General features: G+C 35.2%; 1 protein-coding gene across 7 annotated transcripts in view; it reads left to right on the top strand.

Annotated features, from left to right (window-relative positions):
* Positions 1-16,590, top strand: part of LOC111504836 (uncharacterized) — a 1,217,253-nt gene that overhangs the window by 438,941 nt on the left and 761,722 nt on the right. For all 7 annotated transcript variants that reach the window (XM_074181149.1, XM_074181148.1, XM_074181147.1 and 4 more), the window contains one exon: positions 11,037-11,093. In XM_074181149.1, coding sequence (XP_074037250.1) covers positions 11,076-11,093 — 18 coding nt within the window. In that variant the 5' untranslated portion in view covers positions 11,037-11,075. The remainder of the gene's footprint in view (positions 1-11,036; positions 11,094-16,590) is intronic.

The following is a 16,590-nucleotide window of genomic DNA, read 5'->3' as shown; positions in this document are numbered from 1 at the left end:
TGAGATATTACCATCACACATCGCATTTCACTGGAACTTCAACGAAATTACGTGAACATCATAACCTGCACCTACCATTTATCATAGTCAACCACAAACAGACGAAGAAATTCTCTAGCCTGGCAGAGTGTGGCATATGCAACTAACAGTGTTGCCAGTGATGACCATAAAAATGTAAACTATGAATTGAAGCCAGTAAATAGAAATCTTTGACAACAGTTGCTGAAATAGGTTTGGAGTTGTATCAAAATAATATATTCAATGTTTATTCTCACAGGATTTAATTCAGAACTTTCCATCATGATAAATATTCATTCTCATTGAAAAAATTTCATGTAAAAATAGTGAAGTTGTGTGATGTTGTAAGTGTCTGATATTAAAGACGATTTGTAGAGGAAGAAATATCAAAAAGTAAGATTCGATAAACCTATTCTCATATTTGATAGTTGAATTAAGTGGATACTTCTTTCTACTTGCCTCCAATAATCCACCCTTTCCTTGTATGATAGAGTCACATAAAGTACTCATTGTGACATTTGCCATTCACTTAGCAACTCATGAATTAATTGCTTTCGCATATTTTTTCAATCCGTTTTCATAGCCATCAAAATGAATTCCACAAGTCTGTTAATTTTTCCAGAATCAAAAGAACTATATTCGATTCCTTCACATCATTGAATAGGTCTCTGAAATACACAACTTTGCCACAGTTCAATCGACACTCTATCTTTATCGTTCACGAGATCCCCATGTACAGAAACGAATTTGAATAGCTCTGTATATATTTTATGATGAAAATGGATTATTCATGTTTGTTTTTATACAAGTCATACTCAATATGAAAGGAGAAAAGAATTAATGAATACCAATCAATGAAGTTGCCCCGGAGCGCCAATTATCTTCTGTCGTTGTTTTATAATTTCATGATTGGTATTTTGGAAGTGTTATCGCACCCCTATTCAATCATACCAAATTATTGGTGATTATTGATTATTGGTGACATTTTGAGAAATTTGAAGAATATATTTCTAGTTGCAAATAAATGGAGTTCATTCAACCCTGTTTGGTGTAGATAACTGAAGGTACTCAATACTTATGTAAACGGGATGAGAAACAATAAATAACGAATAAACGTACCTATAACGTATACGTTTCAGTGATTAATTACCCATATAGTAATAATTCTGGTAATTCAACTCATGTACATTATGAAACAGCAAATTTTGTGAGTGATATTCGTTTTTAGAAATATTTTGTTTCCGTCTAAAAACGAATGATAAAAATTCAATTTTGTGAAAATGTATAATTATGATTTCTTGAAACTTCAAAAATTGTTTTAAAAAATATTTGTAAACAACTTTATTGGACGTTTGATTCAAGTAGATTGGAAATATCCGTCAGTTTCATCCCATTTTTCAGTAAAAACGAATAGTTGGGGAAAAAAAATCATTTAAAATACATTTTTTCAACAATACATCGACTGATGTCGATATTTTTTTTACAGTTCTAGTTATAGAACTGGACTCCTCATATAAATATATCGAGTAAGAGACTATCCAGTCTCTTATTCTTGCTCAGACAGCTCAGGTACTGCCTCAATTCGAGCATGTTTAAAAATGATTATTTTGGATTATTTCATTCTGTGATCAGCTATGGTGCGATTCTGTGGGGTAATGCTGTTGATTCCTCAAAAATATTCAGGTTACAAAAACGCGCAATAAGACTATTAGCTGGGGCTAGGTATAGAGACCACTGTCAACCACTGTTCAAAACAATGATGATTCTACCACTCCCTTGTGTGTAAATATACCAAAATTTACTAGAAATCCATTCAGAAAGGCAGAATATACAAAAAGTTTCTGGCCTGCATCATTACACTACCCGGGCTGCTACGGCTGATGATTTAGTATTGCCACGTTACAGGTTGTCCAAATCTGAGAAAAATTCATTAGATTTCAAACTATATAATAAATTGCCCTGCGAATTTAGGTCCATGAACGAGAAAATGTTCAAAATTAATGTAAAAAATTATCTTCTCAAACATTGTTTTTATTCTAGAGACGAGTTTATTCAGATAAATGATGATATATTAATTGTGAATGACTTGCTTTAAACCATATCATGTATGAGTTACACAGTTAAATAGGTAAATATCTATCTATCTATATATCTATCTATACTTCGGTTGTTACGACTATGGGTTTCTTATGAATGAATAACCGACCAAACTCAATTTCCTAGCATTATTCACCTTTTATGCAATCTTGATAGATACTTTTTGGGAAAGGTACATTGATGAAAATAATTAGAGATCCTTCGCCATAACGTACAGTTACGTTCTTGAATAATAGCGTGAATAAGAGCCAACCACTTGTGTGGATAACAACAATTATGAAAGTGATATCATATCAAAATTTTAATGTCTTTCGACTCTGTATGTCAAACTTTCATTTCAATACTATTATAGCTTGTAAAGTCTGATATTTATATAAAATTTAATAGATATACTGTGGGTAAATACCCATGTTCACTTAATGTTCATCTTGCATTCAGCATGTTTTATCAGTTGAACAATTCTTCATTATAATTCAAAAAGTTTTTGTACGTGAGCCAGTTTAATTCATGTGCAAACGGCAGAAGTTTTACTTTATAAAAATGTATAATTGTCATTAGTGTTTCCATTGAACATGTACCTATGATGTACATATACTTGTACTTGGCAAATTTATGATCACGTTTATAATATAATCAATCACCTCTCCTGTATTTTTTTACGTTACATAAACGGATTTTATTAAATCGGCGCATTCGCCAAAATATTTACATATTTTTCGATAGCCACACAATATAAATTAAAGTTATTAACCGTATTTGTCTTTCGGAATGCGTTTTACTCAAAAACTACCGAACAAATTCTCATACGATTAGCACTGTTCTGTTCTGTTCTGTTTTTCCGTTAACCAGCAGTCGCACCCCTACGAACGACAACCCTCAGAAGTCGAAACTTGTGCGAGCTAAGGATTAACGAGGTCTTACCTTTTAACGTGTGACTCCTAACAAGGGTTAGACGATAGCAAGTGAAGATCGATCGTTCAGACTAGGGCTTGAACCACCGACCAACACGGCAGTCAATTCGAGTGAGTGAACAAAGCACCCACGCCGAACCGCTTGGCTACCGACCGACCACTATTTGAACTATTCAACTATTTATTAATCATTTGTAAGGTCTAACATTTTCTACCATTTGTGACTCCCATTGTGTGATATGATTCTAATATCATTTGAAATCTCTAAAAGAATGAATGAAATTCAACTGAATAGATGAAAATAACAATTATATTGGGCTATGAAACGTAAAATGGGATTACAAATGAATAAAAATGAGCAAAAGAATAAAAGTTGAACAATTTAAAATGTAATTGAAAATTACAAAAGATTTCAAACTAAGTTACATGACGACGTTTTGATTGTTAGTATCCACAATCATTTTTGGATGATGACTGGACTCTTATTCTGAGACATGCCTATTTATAGGTCTTTCGAACGCTTTCACCTAGCCCCTTTCATTATCTTCGCTTCATCGGTTTACTTGACTGTTTGTTCATTCAATTATAGGTTTCTATATTGAAGGGGTTATATTTTTAGGAGTGATTAATTTTTTGGGAAAGAAAGTTTTTGGCTTTCTACTACTCCATCTGATACAAAAAAAAGGTTTCTTTCTATATGTTGTGTATCTCTACGCTAGGTTGACTGAATGCGTCGTGCACAACATATATGCAGTTTCTTTGAAATTCCTCTCATACCAGTGTTCATCTCTGTAGATGATCTTGGGACTACTTGATGTTTTGTGTTCAAATATGCTATGATCTTTTGGAATTGTTGGTTCATCCTCGCTGTGTGATTCTCTTCTACTTGGCAATACTACTTCCAATAGGCTCGTAATTTCACCGATATGGGTTTTGCTGTAGTCACAGGGTGTACGGTAAATGTAATTCCGGATCTGAAACAGGTTTGGATAGTATAATTGGACCGAATTTTTTATCATTTTCGACAATTTTCTGACATAGCAAAGGGCAACCGCTGGTTGTGACGGCTTCTTTTCCTTGTCTTTCCTGTATTCTAATCAAAATCTGTTCCACCATTACTTGTAGATCGTTTTTAATGATGCCCAGTTTTTTCTCGAGACTTTTCTTCGTAATACAGAGTCCGAAAGCATGATCCACTGGAGTCTTGATGATTCCTTTATTGGTAGATTGATGGTGTTTGGATTCATGATTCAGATTCGCGTGTGAGTGAGTTTCCGTTATACAAATGTTTCCCACTTAGTGTCGGTCCTGTTCACCAATAACTGTAAGAATGGTTATAATTCTCGTTGACTTTCTTTTCCAATTCGAAGAAGATAGAAGATTTTACGCTGTCAATGTGCTTCAGGAAAGTGTCTAGTTCCATATTCCTATGATTTCATACTACGATGGTGTCGTCAACGTATCTCAACCAGACTCGGAGCTTCTTCAATAGCCATATATATGTTGGCTATAACTGGAGAAGTGGCCATCCCATTAGTACTCCTTCAACTTCCGTGAAAATTTTGTCCTTTAGTTGGAAATAGCAGTTCCATACACAGCATCCTAGTAAGTCCATGACTACTTCTATTGGTGAGTTTGTTCTTTCAGGTCCTCGTCTTGGGATAGCTCCTACTGTATGATTTGAAGTGCTTCTTCGACAGGAACGTTGGTATAAAGGATTCCCACGACGAAACTGATCAATTGATTCCGCTTCGTGACTTTGCTTGCCTCTAGTGATTCGACAAAATGCCTTGAATTCTCCACAAAAGAAGTTTTTCTTATAATGGTTGTATAATTGAAACATCATTTTTTTATTGATTTGTGAATGATTATCCATCTCACGTACATTTCTATTCACCAATTACTGACGTCACTTTTTTGAATCTGAAATGGTCATTATGCTATCAGAAAAAGAATTTTTTCAAGGGCAAATCACAAACACTACAGGAGAATACTTGAGGCGCTCTCAGAACGGTACCTGTGCGAAAGTAGCTCCAAATAAGGTCAGATCTGAGCATTGAAAAGCAACAAAAGTTGCTAAGGTGTGTTTAGTTTTCTGGTTCGGAACAGTGTTCCAAGCTTTTGAGAAGCAGAATTTGCAATTCCAGCGACATGATTGTGCTAAGGCAACAAACCATGTTAGTATCATCAGGAGACGGTCGTTGTTTCTATCCTCTTTAAAGTTTGTTCCATATAGAAAAGACTAGCAAAGGGGTGCGAGTGAAAGAAGTAGTGCCCTGTGTCTGTTCGAAAGTGTCTCCACAAATTCGCATTTTCATTCATGGCCTCAAAACGCGCGAGAGAACCAGTTCCAGGCCAACATTTCTCATTAAAGTCAGTTTGAAATTATCAGTTTGATGCTATTACGTCCTCACAATTGAACACACACTATCTGTGTAAAGAAAAGGAATATTTCGATGCGGCATCTACCCTTTTCTTCTTCCATTGTTCGCAGGAACAATATTTGGCATTCGAGTCTGGTGCGGAGCACGGGGCATGCCTATCGAACGAGTTAAGAATGGTCGATTTATTTTCGAGGCGACGGCAGCCTTCGCAGCGGATATAGGTGAGAACCTCTACAAATGAAAGATTTGATTTAGAACCGAACGGGAGATACGAAGGGTTTTTCGAGTTTCAATCTCGAATTAATTGGTTTCTGTTATTTACCGTTTCAGTTTCAATGAGAACAGTTGCCGTTTTGGGAATAGTTCGGTTATCAATTGAACATACTGTTCATCGTCAAGTGTAGGTAGGAAGATTTCTCAGTTGCAGTCCAAGTTGAAGTCATTTCCAATCGATATCAAGACACCATTTCGAAATTGCCAAAAAGGTCGAATATATAATTTCTATTATTCGTATTGTATTCTCTATTCCGTTACTATAATCAGTATATCATATTTTTGAATTATGTACGTTTGACCATCACCTGAAAGAAGCTTTGTTTCGATGTTTGAAGCAATTTTTGTTGTACTTGAACTATTTGATGAAAAACAAAGCATCATGAACATATTTCATATCATGAATTATTTTATGAAATAGAACAAATTATGACGAAGAGAAAATGACAAATATTTCAAAGGGATACGAAGATGCAAAGAAGTAAGAAGAAAAACTGGAAGAAAACATAATAAATATTGAATCACCTGAATTGAAAAGTACTTTAGAAATAACTACTTCCATATGAACATTGAATTTTGCAAAAAATACTTTTTCCTATTCAGTTTGTACTCTAATCATTCGTTATGGAATTGAATCAGATATAGTATATTGAAAATATAAAGTTCACTTGCATTGAACACTTTATTATTATTGCCCCTGTGGAAGTTTACGTATTCTGATATATGCTCCACCTAAGCTTCAATCAAATACATGCTTTCTCAAATCTCCAAATAATAGATCTTTTTCGCTATATCTGTTGTGGAAGTTTTTGTCACATTTTGTACATACTTCAAGAGACGTAAAAATTATTTGAATTATGTTGTTTGAAGGTTATTGACAATATTTCATGAAATGAAAGAATAGTGAAATAAAATACAAGAAAAAATAGAACAATTGTAACACAAAAATAAAAATTATAATGGAATAAAAATGAAAATAAAAACAAAAGGTTAGGAGATTCCAAGCCACGTTAGTTCACGACGTTTCGATTGTTAGTATCTAGTACAATCGTCTTAGGGTATTAGACAAGGATTTAAATTATGTTTGAACAATGTCAAAACTTCAAACTTATTGGCCCAAAAGAAACATATAATGAATTCTGTAACAAAAAAATCAAGCGATCTGAACTGTAGGCCAGACTTCAGTGCTGACTGTTAGTTTTGCATAAATGTTTCCTATAGAATGGATAATCGTAGCGACTGGAGAAATGTACAGCAAAATGGATTAATAGGGTCACTCAGTCAAAAAATCAAAAATCAAAACTCTGCTCTATTTTGCCAAGCTTTCACTTCTGATAGGAAGCTTCTTCAGGGCCTATAATTTATTGAGTTGTTAGTTTTTTCGCCATTAAAAAACATCACAAATCATACTTACAGTAAAAATGAGTTGAAAACAATAAATTGAACATATAAACTGACGGAGAAGGTCAGTCATGCAAACATGTATAAGATTATTTTGAGTATGACAAATGTCATATCTTCACATAAATGTCATTTTTCAATGGGTATGATGATTTCAGAATCTATTACTTCAAGGAAAGAGTTATTGATTAATACAATTTTCATTATTGTTATGTTTTTGATGAAGTTCCTGTAAGTTACTGTATATATTGCTGAGATTATCAATGTCAGTTTTCGTATCCATACAAACAGAAGACTTATTAATCTCGACCATTTCAAGAAAAAGGCTTTTAGAAATATTTTTTTTGTATGTAAAACTTTGATATTATGATATGTCACTTATATGTGAAGATATCATAATATCTATCATCTATCAATTGTTACAAGGAATAAATAACATTTGACTTTTTGGTAGTATCCCTTTTATCTTTCAATATAGTATTCAAATTCCTTATAGTTTTAATATTTTTTTGATATATTTTGATATTTTGTTCATTATGAAAAAGTTTCATGATATTTGAAGATACATTTCCAAGCTTAGGTATAGATTTATAAGAAAAATTGATTGGTAAACTATCATTATATACATTTCTCTTGATTACATCGGAATTTGTATTATTGCCAGTATTGAAAATTATTTTATTGAGAAGTTTTCTGGGATAGGAATTTTCGATCAATATGTTTCTAAGAAGTCTAAGATTTTTTTACTTGAGAGAAGGGTGAACGAATTTTTCTATTCTTTTCTTCAAACAGAGTATCAAAATGATTTCAACTGATTTTTTATGAAAAGAATAGTAACACAACACAACAAAGTTTATGTTTCGGGGTTGAAATTAGATGATTTTAATGTACTTCCACGTGTTAAAACCGGAAGTGACCATAAAAATTATATATTAGCTCTTGTTTTCAAGATATAGTATCATTGTATTATATATATGTATATTGAGTTTTCAACAAATGAAATATTTCATCACCAACAGTTGGTACACATGTTTGTTTACATAACACCCCTCTCATCAGCTGTTCTTAAGTAGTAAACATAACCTATGTGAGTTTGTCAATTGTACGCACGTGGTTGCTATTGAAATTATCGTGTGAAGTTGATTTTTAAATTAATTTAAGTGCTGATCTGAAATGCCTCGATAGCTTTTGCTATATATGTGGTGAAATAACATTTAAGGCTCAGAAACGTAAAATGACACCTATCGTTAAGACAGCCTATGAACATTATTTTGGTGTGAAAGTTGGGGACCAAGATAAATCATGGGCTCCTCATATATGTTGTAATTCTTGTTCCGTCATATTGCGAGAGTGGCTGAAAAATAAAAACCGGGCAATGGGTTTTGCAGTACCTATGGTTTGGCGTGAGCCTACCAATCATACAGACGACTGTTATTTCTGCTTTACTCCTCCCATTAAGCAAGGTTTATCTATGAAGAAAAGAGAAACGGTTAAATACCCTGATCTCCCATCTGCTCTTCGGCCTGTACCACACTCAGACAATTTTCCAGTCCCTTCTCCACCCCGAAACTATGAAATTTTAGAGGAAGGTGATGAAGACTGTTTAGAAGGAGCAACCCATCCTTCTACATCCTATGACCCTGATTTTGAGGTAAGCGATAGGTCTAGTGATCCGCACAGAATTAGTCAAGCAGAGTTGAGTGACCTTATAAGAGATCTTCGCTTGTCTAAGGAAAAGGCTGAGCTGTTAGGGTCAAGACTACAACCGTGGAATCTTCTAAAACATGATGTGAAAATATCTCAGTACAGACAGCGTCAAAAAGATTTGCTTCCTTTTTTTGAGAAAAAAGAAAACCTCGTAGTTTGTTCTGGTTGAATTTGGATCACAATCCATCTGAATGGAGATTGTTTATAGACTCTTCAAAACTAAGCTTAAAAGCTGTACTTCTGCATAATGGAAATCAGCTACCCTCTATTCCTGTAGGTCATGCAGTTCACATGAAGGAAACGTATGTAAATATGAAAACACTTCTCCAATCAATCAAATATGAACAACACAAGTGGCACATCTGTGGTGATCTGAAAGTCATTGCTATACTTCTAGGAATGCAATTAGGGTTCACCAAGTACTGTTGTTTTTTGTGTCTGTGGGACAGTCGGGATAGAAAATCTCACTATAAAAAAATAAACTGGCCTACACGATACCTGAACCCTAATGAGAAAAATGTAGTTTACGAGCCTCTTGTAGATCCTACGGATGTTCTCCTTCCCCCATTACATATTAAGTTGGGACTAATGAAAAACTTTGTGAAGGCCATGGACCAGGAAGGACAAGCTTTCAAGTATTCGAGAGCAAAGTTTCCCAGGTTGAGTGATGCTAAAGTCAAGGAAGGCATCTTTATTGGGCCTCAAATCCGTGAAATCGTAAATGATCCTGCTTTTGACATGACAGTGAAAAATGTATTTTGAAGGCATCATGAATATTTGAAATGACGGAAACTATAGAAAATAGTGAAAACTAAACGAAAAATCCGAGCAGGGGGCGGTATACTGTCTGTGGGTGGCAGAGTCTCTAATAAAAATTATGCTGGATCTGTACCGCCTCCGACGGCCGGTTTTTTGATTTCAAACCTAACATATTTCTTCATTTCCATTTCTTAACACTATACCAAAATATGAAGGTGGCAGAGTCTCTAATAAAAATATTGCTGGACCTGTACCGCCCCCGACGGCCGGTTTTTTGATTCCACATCTGACATATTTCTTCATTTCCATTTCTTAGCACTATACCAAAATATGAAAGTGGCAGAGTCTCTAATAAAAATATTGCTGGATCTGTACCGCCCCTGACGGCCGGTTTTTTGATTTCACACCTGAAATATTTCTTCATTTCCATTTCTTAGCACTATACCAAAATATGAAAGTGGCTGAGTCTCTAATAAAAATATTGCTGGATCTGTACCGCCCCCGACGGCCGGTTTTTTGATTTCACACCAGACATATTTCTTCATTTCCATTTCTTAACACTATACCAAAATATGAAGGTGGCAGAGTCTCTAATAAAAATATTGCTGGACCTGTACCGCCCCCGACGGCCGGTTTTTTGATTTCACATCTGACATATTTCTTCATTTCGATTTCTTAGCACTATACCAAAATATGAAAGTGACAGAGTCTCTTATGAAAATATTGCTGGATCTGTACCGCCCCTGACGGCAGGTTTTTTGATTTCACTGCTGACATATTTTTTTATTTCCAGTTGTCACCACTATAACGAAATATGAAAGTGGCAGAGACTCTATTAAAAATATTGGTAAATTTGTACCGCCTCCGACGGCCGGTTTTTTGATTTCGTCACTGCTATATTTCTTCGTTTCCTTTTGTTAACACTATAACAAAATATGAAGGTGGCAGGGTGTCAGATTAAAATGTTGACAGAAGTATACCGCCCCCTGCTCGGATTTATCGTTCAGTTTTCACTATTTTCTATAGTTTCCGTCATTTCAAATATTCATGATGCCTTCAAAATACATTTTTCACTGTTTCGGGAAAGAGAATAGAAAATACGAAATATTGCTGAACTTTATTGCCAAAGTAACTGAGGTATTGATAATCTCAGCAATATATACAGTAACTTACTGGAACTACATCAAAAACATAATAATAATGAAAATTGTATCAATCAATAACTCTTTCTTTAAAGTCAAAGATTATGACTCATACCCATTGAGAAATGACATTTATGTGAAGGTATGACATTTCGAAATACCCCAATACCCCACTATCCAACAGTTTTTATTCTTAACTAGTCAACAACGACTACCCTTCCTCTCTCCAATTCCAAATTTTTCGAATCAGTATATCTAGAGATACATTTATTTAACTGATTTTATGAAACGTGAACTTCTCGAATGCACACTCAGTTATTGATAGTTTATTTTCTTTATTACAGAGTGACAGCATAGCAGATTCAGAACCCGCTTCCAAGGACATGACAGCTGTCAATACGGTGAGTTGCCTTGATTTAATGACTCCTCACATAGAATGGCAATATATTGATCTAAATATTTTTGCGAATGCCAATGCTTCAAAATTTCGTTGATTCCATTTGATTTCACCCTTATAATCAAAACCAAACAATTATTCGAAATCTCAATTTGATTTAGGCAACATTTTGTTTATGTCTGCTTTTTGGACACTCAGTCTAGTACTGGTGGGCTAATAAGTGGCAATAACAATAGGAATACATTGATTCCCAAGTGAATTAATGAATAAATATTTTCATTGTAGATAACTTTTTTTGAATGATTTTTGAGATCTTCCTTCTCCATAATGAATGTTTGGACTATAAAGTGAACGGAAAAAGTTATTTTTTTAATGCAAGTTCACATGATGCTTTCATTTCGAAAAACTTTTTCTCTCGTGTAATTTGATGTTCGTGAGAAAGTAGTTGTTTCAGAAAGGTTTTTTCTTTCAGTTTGTATCTGAAAGAATTCACTTCAGTGACATAGTCACGTCAGCATACATCTTGAGTATTTTTTCAGTTATCTGCCAATTCAATAACTCATTTGTCACCAGAATAGTTCACAATAACTCAATTTTCAGGTTTCCGTCGAACTGCTCAAATTCTGTGAAATATTTTTTATGATAATCTATAATTTCATCAGATGACTTCCTTCCATTAGACGGAACTTTGTCGAATCCATTAGCGAACTTTAATAAAAACCTTTTTTAAATACCTACTTTCAGATTATGAAATTTTAAATAATCCTTCATGAGAAAATTACCAATACAGCTCGAGTTGGCTCGACTTTTTAATAGTTGAAAAAGTATACTTTCGCAAGGTTCGGTTGAAATTTGGACGTCAAATTTTATGCGCTCGTGAAATGGCAAAAATTAACCCCATGAAAGTCTGCAAACTGCAAAACTGTTTCCATATCCGTATTTCCATGCTTTGAACTGCAGATTTTGCAATTATGAGAATAACGGGGCACTGAAGTCGATGAGTTATGGACGAACACGGTGAATATATGCGCTTTGAAACTAAATACATCTGGAAAGATTTTTTGATGGTCTTGGGACTGCAGAAAGAATCGAAAACTTAATCCCACTCCATGTGTGACATAGCGCAAAACATTCTAGTAACGGGGGGTATGAGGTGTGCATATGAAACTGTTTCACTCCAATTTCCCTGTCAACCAGATGTGGCCCCCATCCAAACGACAACCTTCAAAAAGTGAAAACTAAGAATTAAAGAGGTATTATATTTTAACGTGCGATTCCTATCACGGGTTGGGCGGTAAACGGTGAAAATCGTTCATCCTGCCGCGCGGCTCGAACCATTATTCCACCTGACGTAAATTGAATGAGTGGAACAAACCATTCACGCCATCCCAACCGACTACCATCACACCAAAACAGCCAAAAAACAAGACAGCCCCAAAAAGACAAGAAAATCGGCTTTACCGGCAGTTGTTGAAAGTTTGCGATCATTTCTACATTTGATTGTTGAAGTATTCCTATTTCTCATTAGTTCGTACAAAATCACGTGTTGTGTTTATTTGGGACACTTTGGAGAAATTCAAAAATTTCCCACTTCGATTTATCCTGCTTCTCCACGCTTTTCATGCTGTTGCATCGTTATAAGAACCCTTCAGAAGACATGAAACTATTAAGTAACTGATTATTGGACCCCAGGTAAGTCTTTTGCTGTTCAAGCCGTTTGTCTTTTCGAATTTGAATTACAACTTGGAAAAATTACGTGAATTTTAAAATTCTCATTAATCAGTTTCAAATATTACAGAAGTATCGTACCTGCTGAATTATCCTGAAATCGCTGAATCTGATAAATCTCTCCACATGCTATGCAGAATAGCTGGCTACATAGAAATCTTTGAGGGTCAAAATTACGAAAATTCATTACCTTGCCATTTCACTGTTTTCTGATTCCGATGGTCTACGTACCATAATAAAAGATTTATGACAGAAAATTTCACGGTGAAGGAAATTTTGACGACTATCTTCAGATTTATAGAATTATCTTCTGATTCAACCTTCTTGCACAATGCAACGTTGCCATCTCTACCTAGTGATGATTCAAATGTTCGCTTCTCGAAAATATAATTGGGTACTTATAGTAACTATTTTGAATTTTTCAGATCTTTAATTACCGTTTTAACTACCTCTTTATTATTGAAAGCTTTTATTTAACTTGACTTGTGTGTACCTATGTTAACAAATCTTGCAAGTTGAATTTGATCCACTTCACGGTATCCGACTGACCTGAAATTTTGCATGCTGGTCCAGAACCAATGACAATGCATGTTTATCATAAACGTGACCTGATGCCGCTACCAGGATCGGCTCCAAATGAGAGATCACCTCAGCGATAAATAGCAGGGACACGAAATTTTGTATACGCATTCGTTTACGATGGGCAGTTGGTAGGCCCACCATGAAATACCACATCCAGGGTTGGCTTCAATAAAAAAATATATTTTAAGAAAAAAAATGAAATCAAGCTTTTACCTTCAAATACCTACTTTCGACCCTAAAAAGAAGACAATAAATGGTGTAGTAGGTTTTAAAAACCCATATTAATTTGCATTGTAAAAAAATATTATTATCTACCACTCTCTAAGTTCCTAGAGTGAGGGGGTTCATCACGCAATGTGAGTAATAGGCACAAGAGGCATACCATGACTTGTGTAATTTGGTGAGATGGACATCATTAGCATTGGTTCCTCAAGTTTTTTTGTTGAAGGACTCTCCGTTTTATAGATGGACTTTCGTATTGATCGATAACTATCGATTAAAACTGAAAAATGTAAAATAAAATAATGATAAAAAACTTTTAAAACAAGCTTTTATTCAAGTTCCCTAAAAAGATCAAAATGAAATTTTGAATCACATTTACCACATTCATTTATACTTTAAAGAATTGAAATTATAATAAAAGCTTGTCGCGATGAGTAGAAGGAATCTCAACATTTTCAGTCAGATGAAATTCAAATGAAGAAACGTTGTGGCATATCAACTAGGTCTCACTTCTCATGGAAACACCCCCGTATCTTCCGTTATATTCGAGGTAGAACGATGAAACTCTTAGGACTGATGGAAATGCTCAAAATGCACCTACCACCTGAATGGGGTTGCCCAAAGTGATTATACACTGTCCGCCACTCGCGATGGAACACCCCATTTTTACGGTAAAACATATTAGGGGACAAAATAGGCTCAAAATTCCTTCAGATTCGTGATCAGAACTACCAACTTACTACAATTACACTTTTCTTTTCGGAAAAAATTCAGTCCTGAAAAATCCGAATTTGTCTCATTTCGAAACACCCCCGTATCTTCAGTAATATTCGAGGTGGAACGATGAAACTCTCATGACTGATGGAAATTCTCAAAATGCACCTACCACCTGAATGAGGTTGGCCAAAGTGATATACACTGCCCGCCACTCGCGATGGAACACCCCATTTTTACGGTAAAACATATAAGGGGGCAAAATAGGCTCAAAATTCCTTCAGATTCGTGATCAGGACTACCAACTCACTACAATTATACTTTTCTTTTCGGAAAAAATTCAGTCCTGAAAAATCCGAATTTGTCTCATTTCGAAACACCCCCGTATCTTCAGTAATATTCGAGGTGGAACGATGAAACTCTCATGACTGATGGAAATTCTCAAAATGTACCTACCGCCTGAATGGGGTTGGCCAAAGTGATATACACTGTCCGTCACTCGCAATGGAACACCCCATTTTTAGGTAAAACTTATTACGGCGCAAAATAGTTCGCTTCCAATACCTGAACCCCTTCATTCTATCTAGAGAGTACTCTCAGGTATGAAAGATACAGATGCTGTGAGATGCTATCATCCCTTTTGAGCCTATCTGAGGAAAATGTCACAGCACCACATTCTCAGATTATCGAGATAGTATGGAGCAGTGTATGAAAAATCATCGATGGTGGCATCTATTATAACTGAAGAAGATTATTCGTGAAAATAATTTTGGTTGCTAAACATTCAAACTCTATCCCAACCAGAAGTGAGAGTTCTCGATTCAATATCTGTTTTCCGTTAACCAGCTGTCGCACCCCTACGGACGACAACCCTCAGAAGTCGAAACTTGTGCGAGCTAAGGATTAACGAGGTCTTACCTTTCAACGTGTGATTCCTAACACGGGTTGGAGGATAGCAACTGAAAATCGTTCGTTCAGACTAGGGCTTGAACCACCGACCAACACGGAAGTCAATTCGAGTAAGTGAACAAAGCACCCGCGTCGAACCGCCTGGCCACCGACCGACCCTCGATTGATGAGCAAAAACTGCAAAAAATGGAAAAAATCTATATTCAAAGGTTCACATCTCGAAAAACTGTACAATTCTGAGCTTTGGCTGTCGACACTTCCAATCAGCACATCAAGAACTAAAACATATCAAAATTTCGGCAAAATTCAAGGCAAGCCATTCCTCATGAGAAATGTGCGGGGTCATTTATCAAAATATTGAGGAAACAGTTTACCATCCGAAACGAAATTAATTTTCATACTCATTGCAACACCGAAACAACTGTTAATTTTTGAAGAAAAACTCGCACTCGGTGAACAGGTCGAATTTAAATTATTTTACCTATTTGCTGAATTGTTGTCTGAAATCATTTGAAGGGATTGAAATACATCAGTTTCATTGAATCATGCGGTGCCCTGAAATCACCATGGAAAACAGTTGCTCATTGATATTTACTGTCAACCTGACAATATTGTTGAAATATCTTGTTATATTAACCCCCAGACCAGTTTTCATTGCATTTGTTGTTTCTAGTATTGTTGTTCTTTGAATCACCATTGTTCCTGTTGTTTCTGCCGTGTTTTTGTTCCCATTGTGTTTATTGTTCCTGTATTTGTGTTGGATATTGTTCTTGTGTTCCAGTTGTTTTCTGTTCGTGAGTTCCTGTTCATATTTTAATATTTCGGAAGTTCCCATTTCAACTGTTATCAGCTCATTTTGATTGACAAAGTTCAACATAGCACGTCTGTCACTTCAAGCAAAAATTGAAATTGTTTTAATTGTTGGTGAAGGGGTGAGGTCTGTGAAGTGGCCGTTCAATTCAATAGAAGACACCCGCTAGAGGTAGCTGTACACCCTGGAACTGTACATAAAATATATAATCTATTCATGAGCACCGGCCAAGTAACAAAGGACAGAAAAATTGTAAAACATCATATTGATGATGATACTATATTGGCGGCTCATCAAGCTGATCCTAGAATTAGTTTGAGATACTTATCGCTTCAACTCAATATGAGCCGCAGTAAAATATGGAGGTGTTTAAAGAGGCATAAAATGCATGCGTTCAAACCCAAATTTTTACATACGAAGGAGATGAAATCCGCCGTATGGAGTATTGTTTATGGATGCAGGGAAATTATCTCAATGACAGGAATTTTTTAAAGTATATCTTATACAGTGATGAGGCTACCTTTACCACGAATGC

This window comes from Leptinotarsa decemlineata, unplaced genomic scaffold (genome assembly GCF_025532065.1).
Source record: "Leptinotarsa decemlineata unplaced genomic scaffold, Ldec_3_MD MMD2_tig00026307_RagTag_RagTag, whole genome shotgun sequence".
Classification (NCBI taxonomy): Eukaryota; Metazoa; Arthropoda; class Insecta; order Coleoptera; family Chrysomelidae; genus Leptinotarsa; species Leptinotarsa decemlineata.
This window is presented reverse-complemented; position numbering and strand designations above follow the sequence as displayed.